We start from the raw sequence: 17,084 nt of genomic DNA on the forward strand, positions 1-17,084 counted from the left end.
TCTCTAACACTTAACCTTAAGAAGTGTGAGTTTGCCAAAGCAGTAGTAACTTACCTAGGTAAAAAGGTAGGTCAGGGTCAAGTGAAGCCTGTTGAGGCGAAAGTTGAAGCTATTTTGAAGTTTCCCATTCCCTGCAACAAAAGAGAGCTGAGACGTTTCCTTGGAATGGTGGGTTACTATAGGAGCTTCTGTCAAAACTTTGCTACCATAGTAACCCCTTTAACAGACTTGCTCAGCACTGCCCGAAAGTTTGTATGGTCCCCTGAATGTGACTCTGCCTTTAAAGCCGCCAAAGACCTCTTAAGTAGTGCACCTGTACTCTCTGCCCCTTGTTTTGACCTTCCATTCCTACTGCAAGTAGATGCCAGTTCCTCAGGTGCTGGAGCTGTGTTACTGCAAGATGTTAATGGTGTAGAACATCCAGTATCTTTCTTTTCAAAAAAATTTACCAGTGCCCAGCAAAAGTACAGTACGATTGAGAAGGAGGCCTTAGCCCTGGTGTTGGCTTTGCAACACTTTGAAGTGTACCTTGGAGGTAGTAGTTGTGTCACTGTGTATACAGACCACAATCCCCTTGTCTTTTTGCACAGAATGAGAAATTCAAATCAGCGTCTAATGAGGTGGTCCCTTATTCAGGAATTTAACTTGACTATCCAGTACCGTAAAGGTTCTGAAAATGTCGTAGCTGATGCCCTTTCGAGAATTTCCCATGCTGTAGAGTAGAAAGGAAAAGAAAAATGAGAATTTGGTTTGTATAGTTTTTTTTTTTTTTTCAAGATTGGTTAACTTGAAAACTTATGGGTGGGGGTGTTACATTCCATTGTGTTTTGAATGTATTATTGTGTTTTGGTTTTTCTCTCTCTCTCTCTCTCCGTTCCTGCAACCTGTTTCTTAGCTAGGTGTGGAGGAGAGGAAGTTGATTGCTTGCACCTGCTACTCGTTGCCCGGCAAGCTTAAAAGCCTGCCAGTTGCAAGCCACATTGAAGCTTGCTTCCAGAGTGTGGTCTCTCTCCTGCCTGGTTGATCTATTGTGAAAAACTATTGGTGCTGTTGTGTTTAACTTGTTGAAGTTAAAATCTGTTGTTAAAGCCTCTGAAGCCATTTGAGCTCTGTTTATGAAAACTAACTTTGTGTTTGGAAGCCGTAGGGAGGTGGGTGCCATTTTATTTCTGAAACCCTTTTTCTCTTGTTTATGTTTAGTTAGGGAGTTAGTGTACATTTCTGTTGTTGATTTATTTTACTTTGTCAGTTTAGACAGTTTTACTCCCTAACTAGCTAGAGTGTACTTTTGTTTGTTGTTTTGGCCTTTCCCCCTCCTGAAGTCTATTTTTGCTTCCCAGTTTTGTTTTCCTATTGTACATTTGTTAATAAATTATTTAACTTGAATTTGGTGTGTTGTCGTGAAGGCAGGGGACTGACCCACACTCACCCCAACCAACATTTTTAAAACTTTTCACTGTTACTCCCGCTCCTAGACACTTACCATCAGGGACGTAACAACGTATATAAATTTATATAAAAATTTTTGAGAATTTGATGTTTTCCCCATACATTACAAATACAAGACAGAAAGCAGATAAATTATAAAGTGGAAAATAAGGGAGAAATGTATCGATAAGTCATGACTCATATAAGAGTGAGTAGGGGGACAAAGCTAAAAAAAAAGACTTTCATTGTGGAATGGTGGTGTGACGTCATAAGGCTGCGCCGCTCCCACACTGTGATTCAACTGGAGAAAGGTTTGTTTTAAAGCTTTTACACAGATGTAAACCGACTGATTAAAATTTCAGGTTAATTTAATGCTATTTAATGTTATTTTAACCCTTTAGTACAACAAAGTACTATTTTACTAACTGTAAGGTCTATTGTTTGAATAAGATAGGATAAACTTTATTTGTCCCTGAGAGGAAATTCTTGTCTTGTGCAAATAAGTGCTACAACGTTGCTGTAAGCAGACAATAAAATAAATCAAACAAACTAAACAATTAAAAACATACCTGAATAAAGTTTGAAAAAAGCAACAGTAAAGTGTGTAATAAGTGTTTTAGTGAAGGTAAAATTTATTAAATAGCATATTGTCATTCTATTCCAAGTATACATCAATAAAATTTGAAAAATGGAGTACTAGTTTTAATCAGCTGATTTGTGGCTATTGTTTCTTGCTCAGACTTACCTGATTACTTTTTGTTAATGACTCTCATATAAAGAAACTGTTGAAGTGTTGAAGAGAAATTATCTTGTTTTTGTTCACTGTTTTTTAATTTTAAACAGGACATTTTTATTGTTTTATTCATTTTAAACAGGATAAAGTGTCCAAACACAGAGAAAAACTGCTGCTGAATTGACTGACCTCCACACTGTTATAAAGATGGCGTTTATTAAAGAGGAGAGAGAAGATGTGGAGATTGAAGAAACATTCACAGTCAAACAGGAAGATCCGCAGGAACAAACAGGTTAGTTTTAATTCTCAAAGACCAACTCAGTCATCTGATCCTCATTCAGATATATTTTAATAATAAGAATACTAAATTAAATCCATCTTGCAGCCCTGAATGTGCTACCTAGTTCTCTTAAATGCACATAAGCAGTCATTTAAAGACAGGAATGAGTTTCTTTCATCACTTGTTCTTGTGTCTTTTGTCATTCATTTCATGTATTATCAGTCTCCCATTTTCTCTACCTTTTTAACCTTCTTTTCTTGTTCTCCTACTGTTTGAAAAGCATACCTGCGCACTGGCACTATATATAAATAAATAAAAACAATAAATTTAAAAAAAGTAACTGAGCTGACGATATTCTCATAGAAGATATTACAGTGATAGTGTTGGCTTAGTACTTCCCATTTGCATATGTCACATTGATCACAATTCCCTTTTTTAATCAACTTCTTTATGGGTTTAAAGTTGTTTCTAGTAGTTATTACTAGTTCTCACAGATAGTATCTGATTTAGAATTACATCATTATTATTATAACTAATCACCAGGGATATTGTGTTTAAACATGGTTACCACGGGGTCCTAAAATGTTGTATATTCTAAGTCCTAAATTTACTGAAATATTGTGTTGTAGGTCTTACATCTTTTTTAAGCAAGTCTTTATTTTCCTTTGTTCATATTTTGCTATCCAATCTGGCCAAAACCCATACAATCACCAACAATCCATCTCAATAAACTTTAAACTTTTTTATTGAAAAAGGTCATTTTAACTCTATTTATCATAATGGTTTAATTATTTTCCTTACAATAACATTTGATTAAATGTGCTCCATGTATTTAACTACTGAGGACATGACCTGGACAGATTATTGTGCATAAATTTAGTTTATTATAGTTTTTATAACGTTTGGTTATTTTTTTTTTTTTTTAAGAAAGTTTATTTTGGATAAAAAGTGTGTGGATACCAGTAAAGCTTGCTTTTTTACACAACATTTAAAATCTTTTGCTAAGAAATATCCAAAATAATATAATATTTTTTTATTATAATATTTTTGCATAGGACAAATACAAAATCATTTGAAAAGTTCTTTAGCCCTTCATGAGACTAAAAGTTCATTCAAAATGGTCATTAAAAGTCTTAAATTTAACTTGGTGAAACCTGCAGAAACCCTGGTTTAAAGTATGTCGGAAAACGTGGATGGCCCAATTTTAAACATGCTGAATGAAATTGACACTAAAATAATTGATTATTATAAAGCATTGTACATTATTCTAAACTATATTGATGTTGTGGGATGAGGTGAGACAAAACAGACAAATAATAGTGGAACAATAACGTTTAGCATTGCCAGTGGTGGATTTAGGCATGGGCAATGTGGGCGATCGCCCAGGGTGGGATTTTCCTGCGGGCGGCAAAAAAAATTGTCCCCTAGTAAAAGCATTGAGATATGATTATTGGCAATCCCAGATTAAAGACATTAGGGTCCATTTACATTTAGCAACTTTTACACTTGCGAGTTTGTTATTCTCAATGTGCAACTGAAACAAAGTTTGTGAAAGCGATCTGATGCATGCATACAGAAAAACATTCCCGCGCACCTTGCACATGCTCTTGTGTGAATCCTGGTTGTTTGCATGCACGCCGATAAAATAAGCGCCGCTCATGTGCCATGAAACCAAATTAACAGCCTTTTGTGCAGAGGTGTCGGCACAGCGAGTTTTGCAAAGTTTATGTAACATGACGATGGTGTTACTTTCAATAAGCATGGCTATAAAGCAGAAAGGAGGGATAAAGAGTCAGGGAGAATCCTGTGTTATCTGTAATCTCCTTTCACACTGCTCATGTTATACCTGGTGTTCATGAACAGACATTTCACAATCGCAAATCCCGGGTTAACATTGTTATTTGTATGTTTATGTTGTCAATGTCCCTGATTTGGATAAACAGCAGGTCACCTTTTTAGATGGCATTTCCGCATCTTGTCGGGTTAACAGTATCTGCAAATCAGGAGAAATACCAGCATTTTAGAAAGTAGCTATTATTATACCAATACCTAAACCAGGAAAAGATCATTCAAATAATTATTGTCCAATAGCCTTAACAGTTGCCTTTGCAAAACAGTAGAACGAATGATTAATGATTGTTTATTGTGGATTTTAGAAAAAGAACAGAAGATTAATAAATATCAGTGTGGGTTTAGAAGAGGGAAAAGTACTCTTGTCCATCTTATACGATTAGAATCTTTTGTACGAGACTGATTTATTAAAAAAAGAACACAGTAGTGTTTTTTTTTTTTTTTGCTTTTTGATCTGGACAAGATCTATGATACTACCTGGAGCTGGAAATTTGCCTAATTTTATTGCAATTTTTTTATCCAAAAGAGTTTTTCGTGTGCGTATTAAAACTATATTATCTGAATTGCATATACAAGAATCTGGAGTGCCCCAAGGAAGTATACTATTAGTAACACCATTTAGTATTAAAATTAATAACATTGTAAATGCTGTTGGGAATACTATATTTTGTAGTTTTTATGTAGATGATATATGTATTAGTTATAAAGGAAAATATGTATACAGTCGAAAGACAAATTATATATAGTATATAAATTATACTATACAAGTTGTGAACGAGATAAAGCTCCTAGGAATAAGTTTTGACAATAAGTTGTCTTTTATTTATCATATTAAAGTATTATGAAATAGATGTTTTAATGCAATAAATGTCATAAAAATTTTAGCAAAGATCAAATGGGGAGCAGATAGGGCGATACTCTTAAGACTTAGTAGGACACTTATTAGATCAAAAATGGACTATGGGAGTGTAGTTTACGGATTTGCAAGGGTATCATACATAAAGATGCTTGATACGGAACATTATACAGGACTGAGACTTGCTCTTGGAGCATACAGGACTTCTCCAATTCAAAGTGTATTTACGGCAGCAGAAGAAATGTCACTTTACAACAGAAGATTAAAACTGGCTCTCAAATATGCAGTCAAGCTGAAAGCTAATAAAGACAATCCAGCATATTCTACCGTTTTCCACCCTCAATATCAGCATCTCTATGAAGCCAGACCCAGATACATCAGATCCTTTGGAATTCAAATAAAAACTCACTTGGAGAAGTTGGATATTAATCTATATATTAATAATATCATCTAATATTAGTTGGATATAATAACAACGATACATGTATGCCATATACCACCTAAAAGCCAAATTAAAAAGCCATCTATTATAATGCAATTGTCTCAGTTTAAAAAAAGGGAAATCCACCCAAATGTTGATCAGGAAGAATTTATACATATCCGATGCAATCTACCAACTTATGTACCAGTGTATACAGATGGTTCAAAATGAGATGGATGAGTATCTGCTGCAGCAGAGATTGGTTCAGAGTGTTTCAGAAAGAGTATTCCTGGACAAAGCTCGATATTCACAGCTGAAGCTTGTGCACTGTTTTTCACGTTTTCATTCGTAAAGTATTTTAAATGTTTTTAAGAAATGTTTGAAAAGGTGCCTTCTGGAGCACTTTTAGAATATTTATCTATAATCAAACTAAAAGATTGTTTATGACTGTTTTTAGTGCTGCTGTTACTTTTTTTATATAATGCATGTTTGTTAAGAAACTGATTTGATTTTATGATTATTTATTGTATTATGTATTAGTATATGTTTTTGCCATGAATATAGCCAATGACACTATTTACATTGTAAAAGCACTAGATAAATAAAGATGAATTGAATTGAATCTGCTTAAATGTTTACACGTTAGTGGACCAAACAAAATATGATCTGATTAATTTTACATTTAATGTGCATCAAAATTACAGTGGTGTAGCCAATGTATCCAGTGTCTTTACTTTTTAGCTTTTAATGGGAGTTTTTAAGACTTAATAAAAACTTATGTTTTATTTATTTATTTCAGACCTAATTGAAGAGAAAGAGGGAAGTAAAGAGGAGGAACATCATGTCAAAATTGAGGAAAAAACTCATTTACAGACTGATGGTATTTTAAAAAGGAGAGACAAGAATCGTTTCACCTGCACCCAGTGTGGAAAGAGTTTGGCAAGCAAAAGCAGTCTTAAGATTCACATGAGTATCCACACTGGTAAGAAATCCTTCACATGCCTTCAGTGTGGGAAGAGTTTCAACCAAATATCAGCCCTTAGTAAACACAAAAAAATCCACACTGGAGAAAAACCATACACATGCACTCAGTGTGGGAAGAGTTTTAGCCAATCATCAAACTTTAATCTACACATGAGGATCCACACTGGAGAGAAACCATTCTCATGCAGTCAGTGTGGGAAGAGTTTTAACTGCTCCTCCCACTTTAAGCAACACATGAGGATCCACACTGGAGAGAAGCCATTCACATGCACTCAGTGTGGGAAGAGTTTCAGTCAATCATCAAACTTCAATCTACACATGAGGATCCATACTGGACAGAAACCATTCACATGCACTCAGTGTGGGAAGAGTTTCAGCCAATCATCATCCCTTAATCTACACATGATGAGCCACACTGGAGAGAAACCATTCACATGCACCCAGTGTGGAAACAGTTTTAACCGGTCATCACACCTTAATCAACACATGAGAATCCACACAGGAGAGAAACCATTCACATGCACTCAGTGCGGAAAGAGTTTTAACTGCTCATCACACCTTAATCAACACATGAGAATCCACACTGGTGAAAAATCATTCACATGCACTCAGTGTGGGAAGAGTTTCAGCCAATCATCAAACCTTAATCAACACATGAAGATCCACACTGGAGAGAAACCATTCACATGCACTCAGTGTAGGAAGAGTTTCAGCCAATCATCATCCCTTAATGATCACATGAAGATCCACACTGGAGAAAAACCATTCACATGCACTCAGTGTGGGAAGAGTTTTAACCGCTCATCAAACCTTAATAAACACATGAGGATTCACACTGGGGAGAAACCCTTTACATGCACTCAGTGTGGGAAGAGTTTCAGCCAATCATCATCCCTTTATCAACACATGAGGATCCACACTGGAGAGAAACCATTCACATGCACTCAGTGCGGAAAGAGTTTTAACTGCTCATCACACCTTAATCAACACATGAGAATCCACACTGGTGAAAAATCATTCACATGCACTCAGTGTGGGAAGAGTTTCAGCCAATCATCAAACCTTAATAAACACATGAGGATTCACACTGGGGAGAAACCCTTTACATGCACTCAGTGTGGGAAGAGTTTCAGCCAATCATCATCCCTTTATCAACACATGAGGATTCACACTGGAGAGAAACCATTCACATGCACTCAGTGTGGGAAGAGTTATAGCCGATCATCATCCCTTCATCTACACATGTTGAGCCACACTGGAGAGAAACCATTCACTTGCACTTGAGCCGTGGTCACACTGGACTTTTCTCCCCATAGACTACCATTCATACACACTTGAATGCATCAGACCTGAAACGCAATTTCATGCATCAAGTTTCACAGTTCACTACGTTGCAAAGATCAAGCTTGGTGAACTCTGACCTGCAATATCGTATCACTTGACTGTGTGAGACCAATTAAAGATCAAAACATGACCTCTTTTGAAAGAAATTTAAAATATGGACCAATCGCTCACTTTTTTAATGACTAATCATTTTGTTTAATCCCACCCCTTTTTGCAGCACCATACAAAACAATTTCCCATGCTCAAACTCTAGTGTGACCGCAGCTCCGGTGTGGAATGAGTTTCAGCAACTCCTCGACCTTAAACATGAAGACCAACACTGGAGAGAAACTATTGCACTCAGAGTTGGGAAGAGTTTCAACCGATTAGCAAACCTTAATAAACACATGAAGATCCACACTGGTGTGCAAGAATATATGGTCTTGAGTGTGAATGCCCGTGCACACTGAGATGTTTTTTGCTTATGTTTACCGTCAACGTTTAACGTCTTGTAACTATATAAACGGCGTCAGTGTGATCGTGCACAGCAACGTGCAAAACGCCAGGTGTAAAAGCGTCAATTAAAAAAAACGCCTTATGCTCGTTTTTTTTTTTTTTTATTTGACGTGCCGTGTCAAAACCTTCTCCACCAGTTAGGTTGACACTTTTGTTCATGTGCACGGAGCTGCTGAAGTTACAGTAAACAGCACTTGGAGGCACTCAAGTGCAAAATTGTCAATGTGATATGAACGTGGAGCTGCTTATTGCACTGGTGAACAATAATAATTTCTTCTTCGCTAGAGCTGGCGCTGCTGCTTGAACCATCTTGTTCGAGTCACCAATAACTCTAACAACAAGTGTGTGAACTTTCTATCTTCTTCTGTGTTACAAGCGGATGTCGGAAGCTTGAAGTTGTGTAGCACCATCTAACATCAAAGAGTGGTTTGCATACTCTTCTGCTTGAAGCCAGTGAAAATCACTGGGGTTTGAATGCTGAAAAACTACTCGTAAAACGCTGATCATAAACGCAAATGAAAAGCATCCCGGTGTGTATGGGCCTTGAGAAGACTTTTATTACAGCTCCAAAATTGTAACCGCACCAGACGATTCACACTGGAGAGACCGTAAGTGTCCACACAGTGACAAGAGGTTTAATCAGTTAACACATCTGAAAACACCAAAAAGGATTCACACTGGAGAGAAACCGTACAGATTTGATCAGAGTCTACAGAGTTTCGCTCATTCTGCACATGGACAACATGACATGAATGCAGCAAAACATTTTCTCATGTGCAAAGGATGTTTCATGTCTGAATAATGTTTGGAAAGGCTGAGTGAGGGTATACTGTTTTCGAGGCGTGGTTGTAAATGTGTTGCGCTCCTCGCATTTACCGTAAAGACAATGATGGCGGCTTCATAACCATCTGGCAAACAGCACCTCTGCGGCTTAAATCTCTTTGCAAGTGATTGTACAGGTGCGGATACATCTGTACTCCACTCTCCAGTGTATTCATGTAGCTAGTGTTGTTTTGGACGATGTTCTCTGTCTGACTCCCTGAATAAGAAACAAATCACTGGGAAGACACCACACATCAAAGAGGATAGAGCTCCAGGACAGTAAGTTTAAAGTATACGAGGGCCTCAAGTTTAGAAAGCCCATTCAATTGTCCTGTGTTACAGCTTTTGTTTGTAAAGTTTCTTTAGTTTTAGGTTCAAGATTCTTTCTAGTTTACTACATGTATTTTTTTTGAGTAGAAAACAAACTTTCAATATTTTATGATTTAGGCAGAGCGACATGTATAAAGTTTTACAATATTACTACACTGTGATGATTCCAAGACTCCAGATGTGGTAAATCCTGATTGGATGCCTGCATTACTCATCAATGGGTATATAAAAGTTGTTGTGCTAGCTACCCCAGTATGCTGTGGCTACTCGGGAGTCCTCATATCAAGACCTGCCATTTCATTGACTCTTTAATACTTCTGCATACAGTGTTTAACTCTACTGCAGCTAAACAAGCTCATAAACCGTCATGTTTAGAGTTGTTTTGAAGCTAACTTGCTGTACTATTTGATCGTTGACATTTCATGTTAATGCGAGTGCAACATATTCACATTTTAAGAGACTTAAACATATCTGCCTCAGTTTGCATAAATTTTGCCTATGCAAATTCCTCTTCTTTAAACAAAGAGCCATAAAACCAGGATTCAAGGAAGTTAGTATCTAATTGGTCAACTTTCCATGGAGGGTGGATCCGAACCCGCCCTATAAAGCTTGTTCAAAGCAACACCCTCGCTCTCTTGAACCATGCTCTCTTAACCAGCAGCTCTCCTAAACCTGCTCTGCAACTCTCTGGAACCGTGCTCTCAAAACCGCAACCTCTTCAAACTCTGCAACCTCTTCAACTTGCTCTTCTTTAGAAAGAGCTCCTCTTCAACTCTTCTTCTAAAAAGTGACTCTCTCTTCAACCCAAGTCATAGCAACGACCTAAGAACGAGACCTACGCAAAGAAACCTCCAAGAAAGCAGGCGGAGACCCAGACGGAAAGGGTTAATCGTACAGCTCGGACTTTAACATCTGAGATACCTTCCTTTCTTTATTTTCCATTGAGAGTCTAGTTCAGTTTAGTGCGTCGCAAACCAGTAGACCTCATGACTGGCCCCTTTGCCTTTGGTTTGCTCTTACAAAATCTGAGGTTTTCCTATCATTACATTCTCTCAACCTCTCACTTTACTTTCTTTACCCTTCTCTACACTTGTATGAATGTGTGTTTGTGTTAGGTGTTTGTTTCTGTTAGATTGGTCAATAAAGTTTCATTTTGTATAAAGAAAGGTGCCTGTGTATATTTATGAATCTAATGTCTTAAACTTCGATCTTGTTACCCTCCTCAAACATAAATGGGTTTTTATTTTTGATAGCAACAGCCATAATAAACTCGACTGTCCACTCGAACGATCGCTGGAAGATTTGTTTGTTCGGATCTAAAGAGTCAATTTGTTTAAAGCCCCGTTCAAATGAATCTTCTTCCCGTTAAGCTAATCCACTATATATATATATAAGGTATATAAGGTCCTCTCCCTCAGAAAACGGATCACTCGCATGTCACAGGCATATCTGTATTAAGAAACGAAGTGAAAAACAGATAAAATAATGGCAGACATTTAAACAAACTAATTTATGGTATGCCTGAATGACAAACAATTGCGACAAAGGCTAAATTATCTGTGTATATTTACCTTCTTGTCAGGATCAGTCGGAACTCCATTCTGTGTCAAGGACAAGTCCAGCTGATGGTCTTGATAATGGAAATGTGAGCTTTTTTACTACCAGCTTAATTGCACTAGAGAGTCTCAGTAATCATTGAGTAGTACCTATCAACCTATCGAGCTGTTTTCCACACACACCGCAGGACAGTCTGACCTTCCAAAGATGATAAGGCATCTACAATAGGAGTTTGTGTGTGAAAAATGCTCTGAAGTGGGAGTCTGATGATAATTGGGCCGGCAGCCCCACTGTGTAAAGCACTTTGAGTGCCCAGAAAAGCGCTATATAAATGTAAGGAATTATTATTATTATTATTAATAATTGAGTGCTGGCTCTGGTGGATTATACCACAGCTTCAGATCAGTGCGCAGCCGCTAGTTTGTCCACAGAGCTGATGAAATCCACTTCTGATTCTGAGGTGGTATGGTCCCTATCAGCTTTAAAGGCAGCAAGCAAGGATCTGAGCCAGGAGCACTCTCCATGTCAGCAGTACGGTAAGCCGTGGGACCAGCCACAGATGGAGCAGTAGAAGGGACTAAAAAAGAGGTGGTACTAGCTAATGCAGAAATCACAGGTGCAAGAGGAGCAGAATTGGTACCAGAGGATGAGGCAGAAACTTTCACATCCTATATAAATAAAAGAAGGATAAATAAATATGCATTACATGATTGCATATCACTTATAAAGAATGCTTATTTAAACTTTCATTGTGTGTAAAAAACAAACTGAATTGGTCACACTATACAATAAGGTTCATTAGTTAATGTTAAGTAATGCATTTACTAACATGAACAAACACTGAACAATACATTTACTACAGTATTTATTCATGTTAATAAACGTTAGTTAATGAAAATACAGTAGTTCATTGTTAGTTCATGTTAACTCATGGTGCATTAACTAATGTTAACAAGCATGGACTTGAATGTTAATAATGCGTTAGTAAATGTTCAAATATGATTAATAATTAATAAATGCTGTTTAAGTGTTGTTCATGATTAGTTCATGTTAGTAAAGGCATTAACTAATGAACCTTATTGTAAAGTGTTACCACTTAATTTAAGAGTTTCTTACAGCTCCAGCAGCAACAGATGATATCAAGGAGGTGGTTGTAGATACAGGAGAGGGAGCAAGAGACAGAGACAACTTCCTGGAACTGACAAAACTGCCAATCTCAATAACCTGTTCACATATCACCACATTCGCCCTCCTCCAAACACTATCCAGTCCGGCAAGCGCTTTATTACCTTGCAAAATGGCTAGTAACATTAACGTAATCCCAGACATCCCAAGACTCCCGGAAGTTTCACGAGTCTCCTGCCAATGCAAAGAGACTCCTCGATGCCCGCAAATGAATGATAATCTTCTGGAAATCGCGCGTCTCCCCCCGTTGCTTAAATTCGATGCACACCTCTCTCCACCGCATCCCTCTCAGCTCTTCAGGTACGTTTCGCACAACTCACCCCCGCCCCTCAGGTACATCGCACGCACATGCCTCCACTGCTCTTCAGATTCGTCACACACACACGCCCCCACCACTCTTCAGATACATCGCGCATCATCACCACCACCAAGAGAGTGGTGGAAAATAACAATAACATCTGCTAAGACAGTAAGCTATTTTAGCGGTAATATTTGAGCATACCATTTCATTTACACTGACATCATGGAATCAGTAACTGGAACTGGAACAGCACTCAGACAGGCAATTCCTACAGATTCGAACAGGGCAAAACAAATCACAGAGGCGATCGGTTCATTTATAGCTGTGCATATGAGGGATCTTAATCGGTAGTGGAAATTTCGGGTTTTAAAAAAATGTTAAATGTAATAGAACCCCGTTACATTATTCCTTCATAAGCCCATTTCAGTCAGATAATTCCTGCTTTCAGATCCACTAAAATGGCAGGTGACGGTCAAATCAACCAGATCTGTGCTGTCAGAAGATAAGGTGGACACACATCTTTCTGAAAAGAAAAAAATACTTAAAATTGATTGAAACTGAGTTCCTTATAAAAACTAAATTGTTCTTTTCTTTTAATTTGTTTAACTACTACAATAGTATATTAATATTTTATTGGCAGCTTTTTGGTTTTGAGTATAAAGAAGGATTTGTTTTATTTGCTGCTAAGTAGAAAACCCGGAAGTATAGCTGTATCACTGTTTAAAGTAAAGGAAATAAAAACAAGATCATACTTTAATGATGTTAGTTTTAATACATAAAAAATTTAAATCAGAGAAATCCTATGGCTTTTTTTTTTTCCGTTATCGAAAACATACCGAACCGTGACACCACTGTGTCATATCGAACCGAACCGTGATTTTTGTGAACCGTTACACCCCTAATATATATATATATATATATATATATATATATATATATATATATAAATATACACGGACGTTTCTGGAGACCGGGGTTTACGTGGCCGGAGGTATGTATGGCCGCATTTCATTTTTTTGAGCTAAAGCTACAGGGCGGTGTGACGCCGCTCCTCTAACATTCAGGACGTACCATTAGCACAGCCTGCACTAAAGGGAGGTTGGAGATTATGGATGGCAACACATAGTGCAACGTCAATGTCACCTTGAAAAACCTGCCATAACCTGGATTCGAAGCAGGGTTACTGCGACCACAACACAAAGTACTAACCACTATACGATCACAGCGAGCTACAGGAAAGCCACTAAACTGTCACTCTCTGTCATATGTCTTTAAAAATGGAAGGCCCCCAGTGCAGTAAGACAGCATGCGCTGCCGTTTTATTTTTGTTGCTTTTCCCTTCCAGCACTGCCCTTTTCCCCAAGAAATAATGGAGTTGCAAACTAAGTCCTGCACACTGCCTGGACGTAGTCATGCTGGCATCAAAGGTCCCGTTGCTCATATCGAATCCCTAGTCTTCCACACTTTAGGAAACGTAAGCATTCAGGACATGCCATTAGCACAGCCTGCACTAAAATTCCCTTCCAGCACTGCCCTTTTCCCAAGAAACAATGTAGTTGCATACAATCATGGAAGGTTGCAAAGTAAGTCCTGCACACTGCCTGGACGTGGTCAGCAGGATTCGAACCTGCGCAGGGAGACCCCAATGGATTTCGAGTCCATCGGCTTAACCACTCGGCCACAACTACAAGACTGACTGTACAGCCATGTCCTCATGCCTAGTACACGTGTTGTGCATCCAGATGAAACTTTCGGCAAGCGATAGCTCAAAGGCACAAGCTGTGGCTCCACAAAAAGAGTCTTGCACGCCCGAACAGGGACTTGAACCCTGGACCCCCAGATTAAAAGTCTGATGCTCTAGCGACTGAGCTATACGTGCTTCATGACAAGGCTTCTCAAGTAGGCAATGTTTAGCTTTGTGGTCGGCGCAGACCTTTACGGTAGACAAAAGTTTACCGTGAGGTTGGGTTTATGCTTATGGTTGGTGTAGATGTTGCTAAAACACAACAGTTTACTGTGAGGTTGGGTTTATGGTTGCTGTAGGTGCAGACATCGGTACAACACAATAGTTTGGACTCCATGTCATGTAGGAGACATTAAATAGATCAATGACAACTGCAGAAGGTCTTTTTGTTGTTGTGGCAATGAACAGAGACTTAACAATTGAAAAGATTCCTTCCATGCCTTAGAAGCCTAACTTGATCAATGCTTATCTTCACAGCATGCTGGCATCAAAGGTCCCGTTGCTCATATCGAATCCCTAGTCTTCCACACTTTAGGAAAGGTAAACATTCAGGATGTGCCATTAGCACAGCCTGCACTACAAGGAGGCTGGAGATTACGGATGGCAACACAGAGTGCAACGCCAATGTCACCTTGAAAAACCTGCCATGACCGGAATTCAAACCAGGGTTGCTGAGGCCACAACACAGAGTACTAACCACTATACAATCACGGCGAGCTATGGGACAGCCATTGCAGTCCTTGTTTGGTATGTTCCTCCATGTGATATGGTCCTTCCTGTTCAGTGAGCACACACTGTTGTTTTTCTTCTCCTACCAGCACAACACTTTTCCCCAGAAACACTGGAAATGCAAACAATTGATGACTGTTGCAATTTTAAAAAGTAACAGGATGTGGGTATAGTCTGCAGGACTTGCACCTGCAGGGGTAGACCCCAATGGATATCAAGTCAATCGCCTTAACCACTCAGCCACGACTACAAGACAGCCTGTACTCCCATGTCCTCATGCCTAGTACACGTGTTGTGCATCTAGATGAAACTTTCAGCAAGCGATAGCTCAAAGGCAAAAGCTGTGGCTCCACAAAGAGTCTTGCATGCCCGAACAGGGACTTGAACCCTGGACCCTCTACCGATTCCACTAAAGCTGGGAAACAATAGTCTGTTTTGGAAGGGGAAGAAAAAAATATGAAAAAAAGAAGAAAATTTGAGAAATTCAGAAAGAAAGAAGTGAAATTAAGGTTTTATTTTGGCATTTCTGCCCACCAGAAACTACTCAATGCATATATAACAGTACTAGTTCAAGAAATATGTCCATAAATAACACTTTGGGTAGATCACAAGGTTGAAGGTTCAATTCCCGACTGGAGCAGATATCTCCAACCAGGTTTAGTAATGGGTCAATCATGAACAAGTCCTCTATCGGGTCTGAGTCACTCGTTCCTCACGGGCCAATTATATGCGTTTAGAGCTGGAAAAAAGAATTGAACCGCTCATCTCTCGAGTTCTCAGGTTTGAGTCATTCTGTCGCGTAAATAACAAATGACTCAAGACTTAAAAGGTGAACTAATTATGATGGCTTCTATCGGCTCAGACTGTGTACATTAGTTAAGATTATATGTGACTGCCAGTGTAACATGAACGAACCACTGACATTAGAAGACATGAAGAGTTGAGCTGAGCAAAGTGACAAAAATGCTTTCATTGACAAAAGAGCAGGGAAACATTGAATTATTATTTTCTCTTTCTTATAGTATTCTATTTATGACTTATGTGTCATGCAATCAACCTTTTGAGCTAGTTGTAGATGTGTTTGGAAGCAATTCGTAAAATTTTAATAACATTTTGGCAAATTGAACCAAGTGAATGAAATGACTAGAAAAAAGACTCAAAGATCCGAGCCAGTAAAATGATCCGAACTTCCCATCACTAACCAGGTTTTTAAATGGATGCATGTAGTATGTAATAAATAATGCACTTTGCATTGCTTGAGAAAAAATACCAAATTTTTATAATCTATTTTACAAATGAAAGTAATTAGAATTTACAGTTTGTACTTGTTTTCTCTGAAATGATGCAGGCAATCAATAAAGATAAAGACCTTACTGTTTAAATATATTGCAGTTTATTACAAAATATACATCGAAACACACACAGCAAGCATATGACAGAAATAAAACAATTATATATAAAATACAATTTTTAAATTAATTAAAACTAAAGTATAAAAGGTAGAGGATTCTTATGTAAACACAGCAAGCATATTACATAAATAAAATGACTATATATATAAATAAATCCTATTTTAAAATAAATTAAAATGCAAATACAAAAGTAAATTAGTAAAAAACAAGCAAGTACAGTTGAAGTCAGAATTATGAGCCTCCCTTTTGATATTTTCTTCCACTTCAAAATATTTCCATAATAATGCTTAACAGAGCAAGGAAATTTTCACAGTCAGATAATAATAATAATTATTATTATAAATAAATATAAACTTTCACAGTATTGCCGATTTTTTTTTTTTTTCTGCTGGAGAAATTCTTATTTCTTTGATTTTGGCCAGACTAAAAGCAGTTTTAAAATTTTTAAATTAATTTTAAGGTCAGAATTATTAGCCCCTTTAAGCTATATATATATATATATTTTTTTTTCCCGATAGTCTACAGAACAAACCATCATTATACAATAACTTGCCTAATAAATTACCCTTACCTGTCTAGCTAACCTAATTAACCTAGTTAAGCCTTCACATG

At 37.7% G+C, this 17,084-nt stretch overlaps 2 protein-coding genes and 1 non-coding gene across 7 annotated transcripts in view; 2 read left to right on the plus strand and 1 right to left on the minus strand.

Annotated features, from left to right (window-relative positions):
* zgc:113135 overlaps nt 1–17,084 on the plus strand; it is a 283,991-nt gene that overhangs the window by 260,108 nt on the left and 6,799 nt on the right. The window lies entirely within an intron of this gene.
* LOC137490882 (uncharacterized) lies at nt 1,686–10,710 on the plus strand. Of its 2 annotated transcripts, XM_068219873.2 has the most exons (3): nt 1,686–1,739; nt 2,304–2,453; nt 6,369–10,710. In XM_068219873.2, exons 2-3 carry the CDS (start codon nt 2,369–2,371, stop codon nt 7,835–7,837), a joined length of 1,554 nt encoding a protein of 517 aa, XP_068075974.2. In that variant the 5' UTR covers nt 1,686–1,739; nt 2,304–2,368; the 3' UTR covers nt 7,838–10,710. The 2 variants fall into 2 exon arrangements, 1 of the variants encoding a protein (XP_068075974.2); XR_012402207.1 differs by lacking the exons at nt 1,686–1,739; nt 2,304–2,453 and having other exon boundaries at nt 4,750–9,082; nt 9,216–10,710.
* Nucleotides 14,194–14,275, minus strand: trnas-cga (transfer RNA serine (anticodon CGA)). Its single transcript has one exon. It is a non-coding gene; the product is annotated as a tRNA-Ser (tRNA).

Source organism: Danio rerio, chromosome 4 (assembly GCF_049306965.1).
Source record: "Danio rerio strain Tuebingen ecotype United States chromosome 4, GRCz12tu, whole genome shotgun sequence".
Taxonomy (NCBI): Eukaryota; Metazoa; Chordata; class Actinopteri; order Cypriniformes; family Danionidae; genus Danio; species Danio rerio.